We start from the raw sequence: 17,944 nt of genomic DNA, 5'->3' as shown, positions 1-17,944 counted from the left end.
TTGTGAGAAAAACAATTCAAAACCCACGTTTGACTGCACGATCTCTCCAGAAAGATCTGGCAGACACTGGAGTTGTGGTACACTATTCCACTATAAAGAGATACTTGTACAAATATGGTCTTCATGGAAGAGACATCAGAAGAAAACCTCTTCTACGTCCCCACCACAGAAATCATCATTTGAACTTTGCAAATGAACATATAGACAAGCCTTTTAACAATGAAAACCAGCGCAAACCCACATGATCAATTACATTACTCAGTGTAAAAAAACATTAATGTGCTAATAAAATTATATATAATAAATTATATATAAATTATGTTGATACAAAAATATATATATAAAATTATGAGTCCAGTGAAAAAACAAAGTGACAAAAAATCAGAAAAATCCCAGAAAGTATATATATATATATATAATTAAAGTCCCGTGACAAAATTAATCAAATTAATTTATAATATATTTTCCATATGATTCTTCCGTGTTACGGATCCCTTCACCATCCACCAGTGCAGAAATCAACATTAACCGCACTCACCAGATAATGGTGAGTCACACGCCTTTCAGGATTGTTAAGGGCTCCTGGACCCCCTTTACTTTCTCTGAGACCTCCAAGTGCTGTTTCCTCTCATGTCTAGGTACCTCTTCTGCTTACTCCTCTCACCGAATCCCCCAAAGGAAAATCAGGAAGAAGAAAAGACCATAGCGTGATACCGCAGTAACTTCTCCTCAAGACCACTCACATTCTTTTGCGGGATATAGCCCGCTTTTTATTCAAAACAACAGCGATTCTCTTCAAAATTGATCCACTTTTCATGTACACCGATTATATAAGGATTATATAAGGACCCCACAGTTTAGTGTGCAGCAGGATGGCAGACCTCAGCTACAGACTCTTCTCCTTAGACTAAGATGGCCCCTTGGAACGCACCGCTCGGCGTGCGCTCCACTCACCGGAAATGACGTCAGACCATATAGACAAGCCTGATGCATTTTGGAAACAAGTTCTGTGGACCGATGAGGTTAAAATGTAACTTTTTGGCCAGAATGAGCAAAGGTACGTTTGGAGAAGAAGGGGCACAGAATTTAATGAAAAGAACCTCTGTCCAACTGTTAAGCATGGGGTTGGATCAATCATGCTTCGGGGTTGTGTTGCAGCCAGTGGCACAGGGAACATCTCACGAGTAGAAGGAAAAATGGATTCAATAAAATTTCAGCAAATTTTGGATTGTAACTTGATGCCATCTGTGAAAAAGCTGAAGTTAAAGAGAGGATGGCTTCTACAAATGGATAATGATCCTAAACACACCTCGAAATCCACGGGGGATTACATCAAGAGGCGTAAACTGAAGGTTTTGCCATGGCCTTCACAATCTCCTGACCTCAACATAATTGAAAATCTATGGATAGACCTTAAAAGAGCAGTGCGTGACAGACAGCCCAGAAATCTGAAAGAACTGGAAGCCTTTTGTAATGAAGAATGGGCAAAGATACCTCAAACAAGAATTGAAAGACTCTTGGCTGGCTACAAAAAGCGTTTACAAGCTGTGATATTTGCAAAGGGGGCAGTACAAGATATTAACTCTGCAGGGTGCCCAAACTTTTGCAGACACCATTTTTTTGTTTTCTGTTATTTTGAAAGTGTAAATGATGGAAATAAAATCTAACTTTTGCTGACATATTATAAGAATGTCTAATCTGTAATTTGATGCCTTTTGGAGATTTTTCCATCTTTCCTTGGCTTCTTTATGCACATTAATACAAATTTTTAGCTGGGGTGCCCAAACTTTCGATCCCCACTGTAGCCAGGGTAGGCTTATGTTACCTCCATATTCATAAACACTTTGGGGGATTCCTTGGGCAGATTTATGTGTATGCAAAGCTCCTCATGGTACCTCTTCTGCAGCAAATATGTTACTTTGCCTAGTACAGGATCACTTGAACTGCTGCCTAGGATCTACAGTATTGGTAGAACTATAGGATTAATGTAGGTTCTTATAAATAGATTTTGTCATTTTCACTGTCTTTTTTCATAAATCTCTGTGTTTATTACAGTCATCACACCAGCAAATACAACTAATGTATCTAGTATCCTGCAAACACTGTCTTACCAATCCTTGGCCACTGAGATGAAACCTTGCATTTCCCTATTTCAGGTAAGAATAATTGCTTGCTCATACAATGTTAGATCCCATGAAATATAGTGACCAAAATGTATAACAGCCTTCTCTAACCATCAAGTAGTATACACAAGAGATACCATTGTTTTCATGTGTGCAATTTAACATTTTATTTTCAGTACTACCCTACTCTCTTTTAACAATTATTAATGGGTATTTTATTTTTTCATTTAAATACTTATTCTGCTCCATGGAGGCCTCAGATTTTCGTAAACTACAATTTTAACTTTTAGTTGAAACAAGAACTTTTTGTGGAATCTATGGTCAGGCATATTAAAGCCAGACTGAACTTTCAGTTTATATTAGCTAAATATATTCCAGGTGCTTCAACGTAAGTTGTGTGTCAGACCTCAGCAGAGAGATCACTGCTTTTCCATAGAAAACAAGGGTTCCAGTCTGCATCTGCTGGCAGGGGACATGCTATAACTACAGTAAAGAGAAAATCAACTGAAAGACTTTAAGCACCTTTCATTGTCCTGAACCTAGAATTTGTTTAGCGGATTTAAACTGAGGGTTCACTTGGGCATATCACATGATATCTGCATGTGTTACACTTGTACACAGGGATAGTTTTAGGTCAGCAAGTAAATAAGAACAATAGCAAGATCAGAGTCCAGCTGCCATGTGGAGTGTGTATTGGGCAATAACACGTGCAAAGAAATTGGATTTCTCAAATAGATATATCTGTTTTGTTACATAAAACCTACATTTTTCCATTCTGTAGCTCTTGCCATGTGGATCCAGCTATGACTGTCTTTTGGTGGATCAAACACAAACATTTCAAACAATCTACTGGCTGGTGACGTCTTTGACTAATGAGAATTCCAGTAATGCATGTAAGTAAGCTATATAAACCTTTTTCATGATACAATGCAAATGCATGACTTCAACAGGGGGACGCCAGATCAGGCCTTTGCCAGAATATTCTTGTGTGTACTTGCATGCTTCACAAATTCCTTTACATCAATGTCTGTTTTTTGCCAATGTTTTTGCACCATTCTGTATACGATGCACACAATTACAGGTTTTTTTAATGGCTGAATGCAGGCCTTTAGCTGCAATCGAATACAGATGTTTATATCCAGTATTCGAGTTAAAAGCAACTATGTAATTGACGTGCATGCAAAATTAGAAGGATTATTGCAAATGTTACCTATTATATCAAAACACATACAAAAATACTCCAGCACTTAGACGGTAACACAACTGAAAAGTGTCCCAAACTGCAATGCTTCACTGATGCAGCCAGCCAGACTGGGGAAACTTAGCAGACATTCTGTAAAAACACACAGTAGGGCACAAACTCCCAGTTCATTACCGAAAACCCCTTTTATTAAGTATAAGGCAAAAGCATACTCCCAAAACATGAATTGGAACAAGCATAATAAAACTCAAATCTAGCCATGGGGCCCAAACTCAAAAAAGCCTATGAAAAAGGTACCAGGGGCATCTCATGGGGCCCCCTACTGACCCCGGGCCCTCGGGCGGTGCCCAAGTTTCCAAATGGGCAGTCCGCCCCTATGTAAGATACCTTTGATTCTTTAGAAGGAATGGTTTCATAAAATAGCAGATCAAAATGTTTTTGCCCTCCTAATTTCATTTTGATCATTTTCACAAAGGAATAAAGATTAAGCACCTCTAATCCTTTTGAAAATGAAAATGACTGAAAAAGCATTGCACGTCAGTAAACTGACCTGCCTACTATCACACTAGTACGGTATATCAATTGATACATTTGTGTATAAATGTAGTCATTGTACTTGAGACATCCGGACTTTGGTGTTTATTAAGTGTTCATTTCCTTTTTTTTCTAGGTAAATATAATTCTACTAGTTTGGTTTGTGATGGCCCCATCGATTGGGATTTTTTCCTGCAAAGTTCACTGGCACTTTTAAAAGAAGTATCTGATAATTCTTCAACAGCCTTTACAAGGTGAGTGTGTTTATAAAAAGGTGGGAAAAAATATAGTAAAAAACATTTTGGTATTAAAGGTCATTATTTTTAAAAATTTGAGGAATAAATACATGCTTCCAAAGAAACAAAGGCGCTATACCTGTTAAATCCTCCAGACAAACAGCTAAATGCACAGTTAAAATTATAAAATTAAATAAGGAAATAAAATTATATGGCAAATGTTTTACCGGCAAAGGATTTGTAATTATAATTCAGTCTATTTCGTGATCATGGCACCCCTGCTAGAAAGCTTAGCCATCTACTGCCACTACAGCAGAACCCATGTGTGGGACATCTACTGCTGCTACAACACCCGGACACATAATATATTTAATTTAGTATAATTTCATTATATTGCAAGTATACCTGTTAGAGGAGTACTGATAAAGGATTGCTTAATACCAACAAGTATGTCTCCTATACAGCCATCTGTGTATCATGACAATGTAAATGTGTTTTGGAACCCACATATTTATTCTGAAGGATGATTATTGGTTCTTAGCACAGTGTTAGAGATCAAGTGAGTGGCTTCTCACCGGTTGTCTCCTGCACTAAATTTTTCATGCTTATTATACTGGTATTAGGAGCCAGGTGAACAGATGTTGATGTCATTGATCTCCATCTGCAGCAAGCAGAGGATTCTATTTTAGAACCTTGTTTGAAAAGTACACTTACAATGTTCAAGGAAGTGGCATGCTGCATATATTAGTAGCCTAGGAAGGGGGTTAATTTCATCTGTTTGGAGTGAAATAAACTACCTAATGATCATCTGATTAAAAAGTATTCGAATAATGTTTCTGACTAAGATTTGTGTATGACAAGAATGGCAAGTCAAAGTTAGAAATCTTTTGATAGGTAACACAGTAATTATATGTGTATTTGAACCATGTACAGTATTAAACTATTTTGAATTTCACTTAAAGTATATATAAACTCTCACCTTGTAACCCAATAAGTTTAAAACAGATATGAAAGGAAAAACATTTGTGTATACATATTTAAAAAATTATAAACACCCTTTTCCTCCTTTTTTATAAATGATTACATTTTATTTGTTCTCAGCTGCATAAGAGCTGGAGAGGAGAAACAGCAGGACACTGAATTTGCAAGTGAAAGGGTGTGCTGGGGACATGTCAGGACATGTCTGACCATTAGAGGAGAGCAGGATGAGTTCCCAGCACAGCTAAAGAACTGACCACGGTGTTTTCCCATGCTTAATGTGGTCAGTTTTTAATAGGAAAGAGCAGGGACTGACAGGAACACTAGGGATTTCACACAAAGGAATACAATACAATACAAAGAGAACAAGATGCTTATTCATGCAAGTACATGGTACAACAGGCACATACTATATCAGGAATATGAAATGTTGGGTTTACATACTTTTTAAATGAGCCATAGGCTCCCTGTACCCTGTCATCTCTACCACTTTATGACAATAAAAGTGCTGAAAAACTCAAGGAAAACAAATAACTGTAATTAATTAATACAAGTATAAAAATATACACACACACTGTAAATCAAGCACATAACCCACAATACAATAAGATTTCACACAGTCTTATTCCAAACCTCATTGAAGTACATGTTTGAGGTATTGCATGCAGGCAGTATTTATCGGCAGTAGTGTCTTAAAGTACATTCCCTGCCCGCTGTTGCTATATTTCGCTATTCATTTTAATTTCCAACAGTCATTAGTATATCCTAGTCCAATGCTTAATATGCCATAAATACTTCTGTTCATTGCTGTATGATTTAAAATACTAACAAAATATTTTTTTCTACAAAATACACTAACTCTAGCTAGTTTGAGCAATCCACATATACTATAAGGTTGATTTGCTTATAGCCCAAGAAAGGGTTATTTGTCCATTTAGGTTTAGGGGGCACAGAGAAGAGGATTTACTTACCCGATCCTCTGCTCCAACTCTCTGCTTATCCAGTCCCTGCAGCTTCATCTCATCCATGCTCCAGTGGTCTAAGGTCCTGATATCATCAAGACCAATGCAATGTCTGTAGCCCTGCACTGAAATTGATGATGTCAAGGGGCAGTTAAGTGTCAGAACATTGGAGACTGCCACCTGCCAAGGGAACAGAGGATCAAGTGACGTAAAGACTTCTCCTTTCCTAGACTAAATGACCTGTTAATTCTTGTAGTATGGTCACTTTGCAAAAGTAAATATGCTTTACTCCTTTAGTAAATCAACCACTGTTTAGAATGGTTCAAGCTAAGCTAGGAATATCGAATTTTATTTTAAAAATGTTCTTTTTTTATTTATTTGGCCTGGATTTTCATATAGTTCCACTGTTTTACCTTAACAGGTATAACTACAACTGAGATACTGTAGAAGACTTAAGCATTCCTGGTAAATCAAACACCAGCAAGGTTGCTCTTAAGCATGTTGACAAGCAAATTAGTAAGAATAAGAACAGCAGGATGAGTTAGCCAAATAATTATTTCATGCTAAATACAGGTTTCAAAATTAGGACTAGAATTTTACTTTCGATGTTCAGCCTAAAGCAAAGCCCTGGGAATGAGACAGTTCAGGTTTTTCAAGTCTTTTCTTTTTATAGACACATTGTCAAACAGAGAACAATTACTGTACATACAGTGGGTGCCGGATTAAATGTAAATGTAAAGGCACCTAGGCAGTCAAAACTTTCTTGCAGGGGGTCCATAAGCTGGTGCTTACTCTGCCTATATGGTCATCTTGCACTGCATACAGTTACTATCGAATAAGACACGGTCATATTTAAAGTGCAATTTAAACTGTTATTGATAAAAATCTTCCCCAAAACAAATTTTAACAAAGAATTTTAGGTAAGTCGGAGGGTCTGCTTGCTGTAATCATACAATCAGCTCTACTGCATTATTAGCTGCTTCCCGACTGCCCTATCACAGAACTATTGGCGGCTTCAGCTGTCGATCACCAGGTCCCGGCCGGTGATTCCCGCTGGCACCCGGCGATTGCCGAGTATCACTGATGGGGGAGAGGTCTGTATGTAAACAATACAGATCTCTCCCCTGTCAGCTGCTACACACTTTTTTGTATGGCTCTGCAAAGTAGAGCCATACAAAGCAGTGTGCTTACATAGTAAAGCACAGCACACAGCACACTTAGTAAAACAGCATACAGTTAACCCTTTGATCACCCCAGATATTAGCCCCTTCCTGCCCAATGTCATTAGTACAGTGTCAGTGCTTTTTATTAGAACTGAGCACTGTATTAGTGTTACTGGGGGTGTCAGTGACAGTTAGTTCTCCCCAGTGTCAGAATGTCCGCCGCAGTCCCACTATAAGTTGCTGATCGCCGCCATTACTAGTATATAAAAAAAAAATTCCAGTATATACATACTGCCATTTGTAGACACTATAACTTTCACGTAAACCGATTAATTTACACATATTGGAATCATTTTTAGCAAAGGCATGTAGCAGAATACATTTTGGTCTAAATTTATGACGAAATTTGATTTTTAACAGTTTTTCACTGGACATGTTTAATAGCAAAATGTCAAAAATATTGCTTTTCTTCTCAAAATTTTCAGTCTTTTTTTTGTTTATAAAAAATTAAAAACGCATAGGCAATCAAATACCACTGAAAGAAAGCTTCATTTGTGGGAAAAAGAACATAAATTTAATTTGGGTGGAGCGTTGCATGACCGTGCAATTGTCAGTTAAAGTAACGCAGTGCCGCATCGCAAAAAATGGCCTGGTCTGGAAGGGGGGTAAATCCTCTGCTCATGTGATTGACAGCAAGTCAATCACATGAGCAGGAATTTACTTTTCTGACAGAGCTTCGTACACAGACAGTGTACAGACTATTCCAGTGTTTCTATGGCTACAACTAAGAAACTTTTCACATTTTTGTCATTTTTAAAAAATGGAAAGGTGAAGTCATATGACCCTTCCTGCTGCCAACTCCTGGACCTTTAAGAGGTTTTGAATGCTGGGAGGCGGTCTTTCCAGTCATGTGACCACTTTGATTGACTCAAAAGTATGCAATGGGAGCTTTCTAGTACACGCTGGTTTCTGTACAGGGAGCTTGCAGGGCACACGCTTTCAGCACATAAATGTTTACATTTTGGACTCATGTATGCAGCCTCTAAGCATTAAAGCCCACTTTCTGAGAGTCTGCATATATGAACACACAAGTGTACATTTTTATAAAAGTGCAGGATTGAAATATACACCTTATGTGCTTTCAAACTATAAGTGTTTAGTAGCCTTTTCAAAGAAGAGTTCTCTTTTAACTGCACATCTCTGGTGTTCCAGAGACTGAAGAGAAGATGCAGACAGAAAGGAGTTGGGGTCTCTGTCAGGTTGGCTATTGTTTAATAAACACCAGCTTAAAGCCAATGTTGCACATCCAATGCTGCTGCTGGAGAAAACTTACCTTCTGCGAAAGACACAGCAGGGAGGTGAAACACTCACATGTTTGTATGTGTGTCTCCCTTGCTGGGTGTACAAGCAAGGTTTCACTCTCTTGCATGCAATTTAAGTACTGTAGAATTTTCATTAGTGAGGGAGGGACAACTTATTGCCAAAGCCATGGAGGGAGTAAGACATGCAAATTATGTCGGTCTTCTCTCTGCATATTCTAGCCAACCTGTCGCTGGTGAACTTTCACAAGTGATGTGATGTCAAATGCGACATGAACCTTACAAAGAATCTGAATCCCTTTCAGAGCACACTGCCAACTCTTTCTGCCAGTCCAATCCCAACCAAGGGATTCTTACCTTTGCTTCTGATATACAGTTGTGGCCAAAATTATTCAACCCCCAATGCTGTAAAGGGGTTTAGGGACTATAGTGTACATTTGGAATTGTATTCAGAATCAAATCCTACAAGGACGTTGTAACTACCCAAATGCAACTAAAATGACATCAATTGTTTATGTAATACAGTAGTAAATGGTTCTTATGTGGTTTCTTCATTGCCACAATTATTCAACCCCTTAAAGACTACCACTCTGAAGAACAGAGGTTCATACAGGTGCTTTCCATCAGGTATTGAAAACACCTGTGGATGTCACCGAGCAGCAATCAAGCATAATAAGCACCAATTAGGCAGCTTTAAAATGACTGTGATACTCAGCTCCTTCTAGACATTTACTGGTGTGGTTACAAACATGGTGAAGGCAAGAGAATGGTCCAGGAAGACAAGAGAAGAGGTGATTTCTCTTCACAGGAAGGGCAATGGCTATAAGAAGATTGCAAAGATGTTAAACATACCAAGAGACACCTTAGGAAGCATCATTCGCAAATTCAAGGCAAAGGGCACTGTTGAAACGCTACCTGGTCGTGGCAGAAAGAAGATGCTGACTTCGACTGCTGTGCGCTACCTGAAGCGTAGAGTGGAGAGAAGTCCCCGTGTGACTGCTGAGGAACTGAGAAAAGATTTGTCAGATGTGGGTACAGAAGTTTCAGCCCAGACAATAAGACGCACACTGCGTAATGAAGGCCTCCGTGCCAGAACTCCCAGGCGTACCCCCTTGCTGTCTCCAAAGAATAAGAAGAGTCGACTGCAGTATGCCAAAAGCCATGTGGACAAACCACAAAAGTTGTGGGATAGTGTTCTGTGGACTGATGAAACAAAATTAGAACTGTTTGGGCCCATGGATCAACGCTATGTTTGGAGGAGGAAGAACAAGGCCTATGATGAAAAGAACACCTTGCCTACTGTGAAGCATGGTGGAGGGTCAATCATGCTTTGGGGCTGTTTTGCTTCTGCAGGTACAGGGAAGCTTCAGCGTGTGCAAGGTACCATGAATTCTCTTCAGTACCAGGAGATATTGGATGGAAACGTGATGCAGTCCGTCACACACCTGAGGCTTGGGAGACGTTGGACCTTTCAACAGGACAATGATCCCAAGCATACCTCCAAGTCCACTAGAGCATGGTTGCAGAGGAAAGGCTGGAACATTTTGGAGTGGCCATCGCAGTCACCAGACTTAAATCCGATTGAGAACCTCTGGTGGGACTTAAAGAAAGCAGTTGCAGTGCGCAAGCCTAAGAATGTGACTGAACTGGAGGCCTTTGCCCATGAAGAATGGGCGAAGATACCCGTAGATCGCTGCAAGACACTTGTGTCAAGCTATGCTTCACGTTTAAAAGCTGTTATAACTGTAAAAGGATGCTGTACTAAGTACTAAGATTGAATGTCACTTGGGGGTTGAATAAAACTGATAATGCTGTGAGCACAGAAAAGACATTTGTGGTTATTTCATTATAACTGTTATGTTATATTTGTCTGACCTACAAGTGCCTCTTTAATGTAAATGTAAGCAAGATGACTGAATGATCAAAAGCAATGTCAAACTGGCCAAAACACTCAATTTCAGTGGGGGTTGAATAATTTTGGCCACAACTGTACTACAGATTTACTTTAATAATCGGAACAGCACATTACCCCTGGAAAGCCTTGCCCAAAAGTAAGTTAGACTCTTGTTTCCAATTATCTGGGATGGGAGGATGTCTGGGTATAGCCTGAGTTGTTGTGCTAAGTAATGTTTGAATATTTTCAGAGAATTTCTTAAACAGTAGAAAACTATTTTCATGGGTTGGCCCCTCTATTATTATTTCAAATAGTATAAATTAACAATTGGGAACCTTTTAGGGTCAGCACTTGAAAGAAATGTAGGCTTGTTCATACCTGGGAAAACATGTTTCCACAATGCATGGTAATGCATCAAGCAGTGTGTTGCATTGCTGCGGCATTCATTTTGAATGGTGCCCCAATGCACATATAGAATCTACTTGTGCTACAACATACCACAATGCATGCACAATTTTGGTTTCTCCTTCTTTGGGGCCCAAACAAAAGCAATCAGCTTTATTTCCGTACTGTTATGTAAATAAATTTACCTTAAATAAGGTGTATCCCATGGCCAGAATTGCTGCCCACTCTTGTAAATTTACACTTTCATTCAGCTATTCACCCGCCAAGCCCCACAATGCACTTTGCCACAGGTCAGGTGCAATGCTTTGGCCGATCACAAAGCATGATGACATCACAGGGGGGTGGGGTCACACAATGACATTTCCAGGTGGCCCCCATCTCTTAGATATTTAAGAACTGTCAGGCCGATGCAGCTGTCAGGTGGCGGAGCCAGTGTCGAGAGCAGGGTGTTTTTTTTTTCTTTTTCCGGGTCGGCGGTGGCAGCAGCGGGCATTGTGATTGATGCTGGATCTACTTCAGGGGACATTTTATTTATTTTTTTTTTTATAAAGGACTTGTCAAAGACTGTCTACTGTAATTATATACACTACACTTTTTTTTGTGAATGAGTAGCGGTATCATGTACCTCATACTCATTCACATGGGAGGCAGGATCTGGGGGCCCAGATTCCCATAAGCTCCCCTCTCACAGACCCCCCACAACCACCGGCCACAGTTGTGGGGAAGAAGCCCTTGCCCTCCCTTGTTGAGGGTATGTGGCCTGGTATGGCTAAGAAAGGGGGGTGCGCTCACTCGTCCCCCCCTTTCCTGATCTGCCAGGTTACATGCTTGGATAAGGGTCTGGTATGGATTTTGGGGGGACACCCACGCCAAGTATTAACATTATTAAACACCCACGCTGGTTTTTTATTTTTTTTTTTAATTGCCAGCAATAAATTTTACATTCAGCTGTCAGCGGGGAAGCCCACTGACAGCTGAAACATTAAAGAATGTTTTAATTACTAAAATACAGCATGACTTCATAATACAACTCATGGGGTATATTAGTAGCTGTGCCGTTTCTTACCGCATACTTGGATGACGTAAGATACCACTTAGTGAATTGTCCCGGATCGAATTTTGCGGTCTAACTTTCGTTAGGTTCGAATGTTCGACCGCGCACCGAAGAGAGGGGGATTCGGCCCATCACTATTTCCAGAAAATGAGGAGTTCTGTGCATGGGCAAGGGGAGAGGGGGGGGGGGGGGCAGATAAACAGCACTGCACTTCCATGTATGAGAGCTAAGTAATGTAGCTAAGTGAAAATGTAAATTTACAAAAATGGGTAGTGCTCCTGGAGTGGGATACACCTCACCAAAGGTGCCTTTTTTAACATAGCATTAAGGACTAAGAACCTTTGGCCTGAGGCTTTGCTTCAATAGGTTGTAGTAAAACAGCTTGCTGCAAAGTACAATGAAGAATTTTGCAGAACATGTGTTACAAAATGCTATATGTAGTGAACCAGTCTTTAGTGTATGCTTAATGTACATTTACATTAGAGATGGAGTTTGTAACTGGTCTCCACAGCCAATACATGTATCAAGCATGTGGTAGTCCCATTCTGGCTAAAGTTTTCCAACTTAAGGAGTTTGCTAAAATAGCAAGTAACAGTGAGTACCCTATAGAGAGGTGAAGCCAGGGGCTTGTGCAGTGTCTAATATAACCTTTTCAAAGGTTGTAGGGGTGGACAAATCTTGTGAGGCACCCACTAATGTTTGTAGAAAATGTTTGATTAGAAGATACTGTAAAATATCTCCTGCCTTAAGTTTATGTTTATCCTGCAGGGTAGGGAAAGGTGCAATACTTGTATCCTTAAAAAACGTGTTTAGCTAAGAAAAGGTGGAGGGGAAGCCAAATTTTTACAGGCAAATGAATAGGTATGGCCTGGCAAGAGCAATCAAAATGGAAGTAATTAGCAATAAAGGTCTGCACACCACTATTATCTACACCATTTAACAACCAACAATAGATTCTTTTTTAGGGTGCTTAAACGCATGTGCACTGTGTCAATCTGTTAGTACAATAATTTGAAATATATAGTAAGCACACCACATAACAAAACTGCATTAGCAGTAAAGTTGTGCTAGGCATATACATGCAATTATACAATATGTAAAAATATCCAAGTATGTCATATCACACCAAGCATAATACAACATAGAGATTCACTCCACTGTTCAGTCCAACCAACAAAACTACATCCATGTATATAGGTAAAATGAGCACCACTTAAACCGTATAGCAGTTGATGTCCAGAAATACATACAGGAATTCAATACATACAATAGAGTGATGAAAAGGAAAGCTGAGCCAGACCCCTGTGAAAAGAGAGACGGGAGGTTTTTCCACCTCCTCTCTTGTGTACTGTGGTCTAGAACTGTACCATCAGGGCCTATCAGTTTACCAACTGAGGCTGTGAGGCTGGCATTTCATCCTCCAAAAGGTCGGAGGGTTTCTTTGATGAGCAGGTCTCTTCCTTAGCTAAGAATGTTGCTTGTGCCATCTTGCGGGTTTGCATGACCCAGGTCCTCCAGCAACTTGATGTGGCCCAGTTATTTCTGTTTTGTATGCAGCTATATGCACAATATGGGTACCAGCAGGGTCCCAGAGAATTGCTATATGTATGTTGGTGGGTGATCCATAAAAGGAATGCAGCCATTGAGCAGGGCTGGCCTCTAGTTCCCAGGCCATGTTAGTCAGCTATGTACATGCGCAGCCCCCCCCCCCCCCACTCCCCTTCCCCATTTCTTATTTTTTAACCTATAATAAAATATAAGGAAATGTTAAATAAAGATACAATATATTTAAATAAAAAAAGTGTGCAAACTCCTATTATCAAAGTATGATATCTCTTCAGCTGTATATGTAAAAATATTGTTTAACAAAAAAACAGTGTGACATTCCACCTTGAAAATTATTAAACTACACAGTGTGACCAAAAATTCATAAACAATTTTACATAAAAGTAAAAAATAAAAAAATGAATACACATAAAAAGCCTACTCCTACTGTCCACTTATGGTCCAAAAAGATCCCAGGTCACCAAATAACCTGAAATGCGACCTCTTTATTATACTGTATATTCATTATACTCACAAAAATCACAGGGTACATAAACATTCTAACGCCTCAACCATTGTACACCGGTGGGTCTAATTACGCCACAGGCTGCTGTCCCTACCCATGGACTGTAATTGGGCACTGAGAGTGGACTTTTTATGTTTATTCATTTTTTCACCTTTTACTTTTGTTTTTATGTAAAATTGTTTATACATTTTTGGTCACATTGGGGTTGATTTACTAAAACTGAAGAGTGCAAAATCTGGTACTGTTGTGCATGGTAGCCAAACAGCTTCTAACTTCAGCTTCAGCTGATTGGTTTCTATGTAGAGCTGAACTAGATTTTGCACTCTCCAGTTTAAGTAAATCAACCCCATTGTGCAGTTTGTTAATTTTCAAGGTGGAATTTCATATTGGTTTCTTGTCAAACAATACGTTTTCACATATATAGAGGAGATGTGATTTAATTTGTAATTGTTGGTATAGTGATGTAGACTTGTATCTGGAAATTGAGTGCAGCATTGCCTTATTGCACCTAGTGTGATAGCGCAATATATCGGGGTTACGTTTTTAATAAAGTTACAGAATACTTTTTGATAATACAGATAATTTCGCTGACCAACTCAGTAAAACATTTCATGTTAAGCAATAGCATGTTTTCTTCCCATCAAAAAGACAAGGATGGCTTAACTTACAGTATGAAAAGCATTTGATTCTTGCAGATCTTGTCACTCGACAAAGGAGTGTGTACATTTATTTTGCGTCATTCAATTGATTGACATGTTTTGCAAACAGAATCTATTAATATGACACACATATCAGTCTTTTAAATTATCGCACTTTGACGGATCCTATTTGTGCAACTTATTCCTGCTTCCTTTTAGCTATTGCCTCGAGCCATCTCATAAACATGATTAAAATGTATACTTTATTACAGAAGTAACTGGGTATTTTGTAAATATTAAATTACTTCTTTCACATTTGAATCTATTAATCTGTGCCACTTGCTTTTTACCTTCATATAGATGAATACAGATTAGCAAATATAATAACTTAAAATGATAAAACAGCATACAGTACATGCTAGCTATATAAATTCTAAAATGTTACAGGCATGACAAGAAATTCTGTGCATGTTAAATGTATTAGGCCCCTTTCACAAGGGGCAGGATCATATCATATGAGCAGAGCAGAGTAGGCTGATGACAAGTCCCTGGCCACTCAGTTTATGGACCGAACCCATTCTATGCATGGTCGAATGTAAATGGACGGGCTGTCCATTTACACCCGACTGCCCTCCAATCTGATACGCCTACAAGGAGGAGAACGGATCTCCTTCCACTTGTTTTTAGCGGACCAGATCAGATCAGAGGCAGGTGGGTGTAAACATATATTTACATTTAGCCCATTACACCCACCTGTCCATAGAAATAAACTGGCAGGCAGACTTGATAGGAACAGTCATGTAAAAGGGGTCTAAATCTACAATTTTCAGACCAGTGTTTAGCACATCCACCCAATCTCCATGCATATTGTTTCAGTGCGGAGACAGGCGAAAGAATTATATGCTTCTGATATTTAGTTGCCACCATACAGAGCACTGTTTCTACACTGTTGCTTTCTAATGCCATTGCATTCCACTTCAAATAGCAACTGATGCCCTCAGACAACTTCTTGAGGCCACAGTTAGGCCTAGTCATTCCATATGAGATAAAGCAACAATGGGTGTATATACTTGAATGGTCTTATTCTTTTCAAATCTAACTAGAGAAAGCATTTTTGATAGGACAGTCTAGGAAAAGGATAGATAGTATCATCTTTACAGGTAAGCAATACTCTGGCTTAGAGAAATGGTACTCAAGTACATTTAGCTGATGTCCAAGTCCTTCTGGGATTTAACAGACCATCAGAATTTTGATGTTCGGGTAGCTTTCATGTTTAATTGTTGCATGTTTTACTGTCATTCAATCAAGGAAAACTCCTAAAGTGTCAGTAAAGACATTTTTTGTTTGATTGTTTTGGATAGTAGAGAGGGAATAGTCTGTTTTTTTTTTGCTTTCGCCCCCGTTACCCCTGGTTCACATCTGTGTGGGTGATGCTGCTGTGGGACCCGCACAAATACCTGCAGCCGTACCACCCACACAGAGGATATGGGACCCGAAGGCGGGTGCCATTAATTATAATGGCACGCCACCTGCACTGGAAATCGCAACCATACTGGGAACCTTGGTTCCCATGCGGGCTGCAGTTTCCTAAGTAATGCAGGGACTTCTTCCCTGCGTGTCCCGGGCATGAGAGTCCATTCAAATGAATGGGCCCTCGTGCCTCCGCAAATCACGGCCTGCACGACTGCACAGACCAGGGTAGCAACAGAACATTATGAAACTAAGAACAAAGCCAGGTTTTGTTTTGTGTAGTGGCTGCATTAATTACATATCAAAATATTTCTGTTCAAAGCATGTAGCTATAATGACGATTTTTTTTTTCTCTTAAGGGTACTGAGAGGTATTTTAACATATTTCAAAGACAGTGGCCTAGAAAAAGTTGCCATCCAAGCGCTGGAAAATCAAATCTTCACTCAGTCTTCAGAGGAACAGAAAATTCTTCAGTACTTCATAAACATTGTGATGTCAGCTATTAATCAAACAGTGTCCAGTGTGGTGTTACAGCCATCTTCCTTCAACAACAACCTTACCAATATGACAGAATTTCTTACAGCCACCCTATTAGCTAATAAAACTAATAATATGTTCCAACTTCTTGTTCAAATGTTAATTGAAAATCAATCAAACAGAACTCTACTGAGCCAACTGGAAAATTGGATAAATGCAACACATATTTTCAATGAAAACAATCCAATTCAAGGTCTCAACACATTCAACATGTCTGAATTTACACCAGTTTGGCAAGTTATAAACAGTCTAATGGATCAGAATTTAAATCATTCACAAGTTAAAGAAATACTAAGAGCTGTAAGGTATATCCTGTCTTATCAAAACATCACTGATGGCTCAGACATCTTTCCCATCTATGACTTGTTTGTAGGTATTTTCAACCAGACCTTTAGTAATGGACCCATGAATTTGATACAAATGTTGCATTCTTTCATAACTATGGACTGTGAAGGCATTTCCAAAGTAATTCATTCTGTATATATAATGATACAAACAACCGGAGCCTCTACCACATGGCCAGTCAATACGTTTGTTTCAAATTTAACAATGGATATTTGTCACTTTGTACAAGGGAATTATTCACAGAATAACTGGATCAACATTCTTCACACTGCCAGAGAATTTCTTGCCTTTGTAACACCTCTTGTACCAGACAGTGTAAGACGATATCTTACTGTAGCAGACTACATCATTGAGGTGGCAAGTGACTTAATAGCAGACCCAACTATATCTCAGAGCAAGATAACCTCCATTATGAGCATTGTATCAAATATAAATGAGCTGTTCAATAAGACATCAGGTTCACCCAACTGGGCACAGAACACAGTTTTACATAAACTGGTTTATTTCTTAGTGGATCTAGCCTGGACATCTTCATCTGACAAAGAACTTATCTTGTTCAAAACACAGAATTTCTTTTTGGAGATAATCCAGGACATACAAAATGTGGTTAAGTTACAGAATGGTTCATCATATGATGTTTGGATATCTTTTGCCCTGGATGTGATGGGAATTTCTATAAACACAACTCAAAACACATCTCTACAAGAAAGGTAAGTTCTTGAATTGTTCTATGAATTGCTGTAATTTAAAATACAAATCCAACCAAAATTGTTATTTTTGTTTTGGATAGCATTACAAATGAGGTCTGTCAGACATTTTAACTGTTTGTGTCTCTATTGGTAAACTTTCCTTTAAATTCCTCCATCTGTGATATGGGATCAGATGGACATTGAGTGATTAAGCCGGCCATATATGGATTGAAATTCAGCAGGGACCACCTGAATTTTGATCCATGTATGGGCAGGCTGGTTGTACAGAAGTCCACCGATCGGCTTCAGTACAACTGCCTTTCTG

At 39.1% G+C, this 17,944-nt stretch overlaps 1 protein-coding gene across 1 annotated transcript in view; it reads left to right on the top strand.

The window, feature by feature from the left end:
- Nucleotides 1–17,944, top strand: part of ABCA12 (ATP binding cassette subfamily A member 12) — a 177,528-nt gene that overhangs the window by 21,554 nt on the left and 138,030 nt on the right. Inside the window, exons 6-9 of the mRNA XM_089672635.1 lie at nucleotides 2,056–2,156; nucleotides 2,905–3,016; nucleotides 3,995–4,112; nucleotides 16,408–17,640. Of these exons, the coding sequence (XP_089528761.1) occupies nucleotides 2,056–2,156; nucleotides 2,905–3,016; nucleotides 3,995–4,112; nucleotides 16,408–17,640 (1,564 nt within the window). The remainder of the gene's footprint in view (nucleotides 1–2,055; nucleotides 2,157–2,904; nucleotides 3,017–3,994; nucleotides 4,113–16,407; nucleotides 17,641–17,944) is intronic.

Source organism: Staurois parvus, unplaced genomic scaffold (assembly GCF_062004578.1).
Source record: "Staurois parvus isolate SC_StPar_1 unplaced genomic scaffold, SC_StPar_1.0 ptg000011l, whole genome shotgun sequence".
Taxonomy (NCBI): domain Eukaryota; kingdom Metazoa; phylum Chordata; class Amphibia; order Anura; family Ranidae; genus Staurois; species Staurois parvus.
Note: the sequence above shows the minus strand (reverse complement) of the source record. Positions and strands in the feature narration are given on the sequence as shown.